The sequence below is a fragment of the Fragaria vesca genome, linkage group LG1, assembly GCF_000184155.1.
Source record: "Fragaria vesca subsp. vesca linkage group LG1, FraVesHawaii_1.0, whole genome shotgun sequence".
Taxonomy (NCBI): Eukaryota; Viridiplantae; Streptophyta; class Magnoliopsida; order Rosales; family Rosaceae; genus Fragaria; species Fragaria vesca.
The window spans coordinates 14497878-14501643 of record NC_020491.1 but is presented as its reverse complement, the minus strand read 5'-3'; the positions used below and the strand labels follow the sequence as shown (position 1 = coordinate 14501643).

At 40.3% G+C, this 3766-nt stretch overlaps 1 protein-coding gene across 1 annotated transcript; it reads left to right on the top strand.

Annotated features, from left to right (window-relative positions):
* The first annotated feature begins 219 nt into the window (after positions 1-219).
* LOC101293349 (putative F-box protein At5g55150-like) lies at positions 220-1546 on the top strand. The gene is made up of 2 exons (XM_004289306.1): positions 220-275; positions 381-1546. The coding sequence occupies exons 1-2, from the start codon at positions 266-268 to the stop codon at positions 1544-1546; spliced, it is 1176 nt and encodes a 391-aa protein (XP_004289354.1). The 5' UTR covers positions 220-265.
* Positions 1547-3766: the final 2220 nt, after the last annotated feature.

Below are 3766 nucleotides of genomic sequence, written 5' to 3'. Positions count from 1 at the left end.
ACACAGAGAGAGACCCTCTCACTCTTTTAAGCTTAAGAAGAAAGGAGCGCGTCGAAAATACGCAACGTAGGTAAGGGTAGTTTCGGTAATTTTTCCGGATACGAAGCCGCGGCTTGGACGTGTATAGAAATTTGGGCCAATAGTAATAATTTTTCGGAAAACCCGGCCCAATGAAAAATTCTATTAAACAAGAGTCAAGAGACCCAAGTCTTCACCCTGCTGGTGTTCGATCTGTGTTTCTCTGCAACTTGGTTGGAGAGTCTTAATGGAGCAAGGTATGTTTTCTCTTCATGTTTTTTTTAAGGATGAAAGATATGTGTTGCATATATAGTTTATGATTAAAGTTTCCGAGAAGATTAAGTTTGTTTAATTATTTTCAGATTGGGAGAATTTGCCAAAGCATCTTTTAGATTCAGTTGCGGAAAAATTATTGAAACCATTAGACTATCTTGGGTTCAGCTTGGTTTGTAAAACATGGTATTCTGTAGCAAAGGATAATGAAAGCAAACATGCTAGGATGACAGCTCCAATGCCGTTGTATTATTCAGGAAGAAAACAGTACTGGAAATTCTACGACGTAGTTGATAAGAAGGTCCTTAAGTTCCAAGCAAAAGTGCCATGGAAGGTATTTGTTGGATCTTCAAAAGGATGGCTACTATTTGTGCATCGGAATGTTAGGGAGAAAAATCTTGGAGTAACTTTGGTAAATCCTTTCTTGAGGATTAAAGGGAGGAAAAATAAGGAAAATTCGATTATTTGCCTGCCACCACTAACTCCTCCGGGTTGGGAAAAATGGTATGTAAATTGTGAGGAGTATGTCTGCAAGGCCACAATTTCAGCAGACCCTATATCAAATACAAATGACTGCATTGTTACAGTCATACATTTGGAAAGAGGCAATTTGGCTTTCATTAGATTGGGTAAGGATACAACATGGACTTATGTGGATGAAACTGTTGATAATGCCCTTGATGAAGACATTGGCTGCCAGATGATTGAAGAAGTTGTCAACGTTGGAAATACATTTTATGCTGTGAATTATTATAGAGAAGTTTTATGTTATGATGTTACTACTGCTCGGACATACTCAGATGTAAAGATGGTTAGGCGCGGCAATTCTCCAGATTGTAATAATAGCAAGAGATATATCTTTGAAGTTGAAGAGAATCGATTGTTGATGGTCGAAAGGTACATAGGGTATACAGAAGACGACATACGTGTGACAAAGAAATTCAGAGTTTTCGAATTGAATGTTCAAACGGGTGAATGGACTGAGAAGAACACCTTGGGCGGGGATGCTCTCTTTGTTGGGGATAACACTTCAATACGTGTGTCGGCTGCAAAAATTTGTGGACTTCAGCCAAATTGCATATACTTCAACCATGATATTGATTATGTGGGAACTGGTAACGATTATGATTTTGGTGTTTATAACGTTGAAGATCAAAGCTTCCCAGAAACTTACACCAAGCGTTTTAAGAACATCCTGCATATGAGTTCTCCACGACCAATTTGGGTTAAGCCGATTTTGTCTTTTCCATTGTAATTAAGAGCCTATGCAACGATTTTCCTCTCATCATATGTCACTTGAGTTCTTTTCATGGGAGGAGGAAGAAGATGATTACGACAGCAATTAGTGGTTGTTTATAGTGTTTACAGTAGTTATTGTAGTACCAAACTATTTTTTCTTTAATGTAACTTTGAATCCTGATCAATATATTGTCTTTCTGTTTCAATTTCTGCCTTCCTACATTTGGTTAGGTCAAGTGTCGTCTAATAACGTGTCGTCTCTTGATACCCAATCGATCCCCATCAGAAATGAAGTTCCCGTTTCTAAATAAGAATGCCGAGGTCTGTTTCGTTGAGGCACATAATTAATGAATTTAGCCAGCAACAATGTCATTTTACATAATTTACATAATTTCCATTTCAATTAACATCCAAATATATCACGCAAAACGACCTACCCAAACATGTCCCCAAATCGAACCATCGACCTTGGCAAAACCATAGATAATGTAACAGGAACCTAGGCATTCTGAGATCGAAGTTATAGCACATGATCGAAATTGTTCAAGCTATCTTTGAAAAGAAATAGAGACTACAGTGGCGGAGGTATTACTCAACTCATAATATAACAAAATTGCGAGTTGAGGCATTTGGATTTGGGGCATTGTTGTACGTTAGAAGAAACCCTAGAAGCGATTGGGTCATTGAGTTGTTGTAGCTATATGGAATCCAGGAATCGGATGGCTGTAACAGAGGATCACAGATCAGGGGTTACGTACCATGACCTACTAACACATAGCTTGATACGTTCGGCTGGGCAAACACATTTTTTTTTTTTAGGGACAATACTCACTAGCCTAATTTTAAGAATTTATTTCCACTAACAAAATCAGATTTTAAAATTCTTAAGAACCAACTTAAACAGCAGAAAGACAATTATATCCTTAATAAATTAAATAAACTACAATAGACCATTATAAGAAAAGAAATACAATTATACCCTTAATAAATTAAATAAACATAGACCATTATAAGAATATTATAAAATAAAATTTTTATGACCGGATTCTCAAGACCAATGATGTTGACGGGACTCCAGCAACCTTTGACCAACCTCCGGGGACCGTTGACCGGGCTCCGGGGGCCGTTGACCGGACTCCGGCGACCGTTGACCGGACTCCGACGACCGTTGATGGGACTTCGGTGGTCCTATTGCCTCCTACTGGGGGCAGTAGGACCTCCTGTTGGGGGCAGTAGGACCTCCTACTAGGGTCAGTAGGGGTAATATGACCTCCTACTAGGGTCAGTAGGACCTCTTATTGGGGACAATAACACCTCCATTTCTCCTTTGAGAATTTCTCTGTTGATCAGAAATCAATCATTTACACAAAGCCAATTTAGTAAATCATAACACCATTTTATCCCGGACTCCCCTTACAATTGGGCTAAATTATAACTAGGTATAAATATTATAACTATAAAGTGGATGATCATTCAAACAAGAAAAGACAAAGTGAGAAAAAGAAAAATGTTACATTAAAAATGGAATGGACAGAAACAACCATACATGAAACGAACTTGGAACCCAGGTTAATTATACTAGACCTTCAAAATTGATCGAAGAGACCTATGCAGATCACCACAAGGTGATCTTCATCTTGCTTGGTTCTGTGAACCTTCTTTACATTGACCAAAAAGTTAGACCAGAAATCCCACACCTTTTTCTCTTTCCCGTAGCCAACCCATTTTTTCTCTCTCTCTTCCTCCTAGTTCACCATCTCTAGCTCGCCTCGCAAATGCTCCACCTCGCTCTCCTCTGAATTCTAGATCTCCGACCAAGGCTTGAAGGTCCTGTCCTAGACGCTACGGCAGATGAAGACCTACGTAGCTGCCCCGCCTGTGTTCAGTCAAGCCACAAGATCCAGATCGGGTCTACAAATTCGGGGCCGAGAACCCGACTTGGAACGACCGCTTCCTCTTCAAGGTCTCCTCCGAGTCCTCGCCAGAGAGACCTCCCGGATCGGTCAAGCAATGAAGAAGCAAAGTCGTCGTCGTCTTTCATGTAGATCGAGACTTGCTGACCGATTTGGATCGAGATGAACAAACGAGACAGTTGACAGTGAACGAATTAGGAATTGGCAGCGATGGCGATTGGTAAGAAATTAGAGGTGGAGGCGGAATTGATTACGTGCTGGAGAGGTGGCTGATCTCCGGCCAGTCACACGGTGGAGAGAGAGAGAGAGAGAGAGAGAGAGGA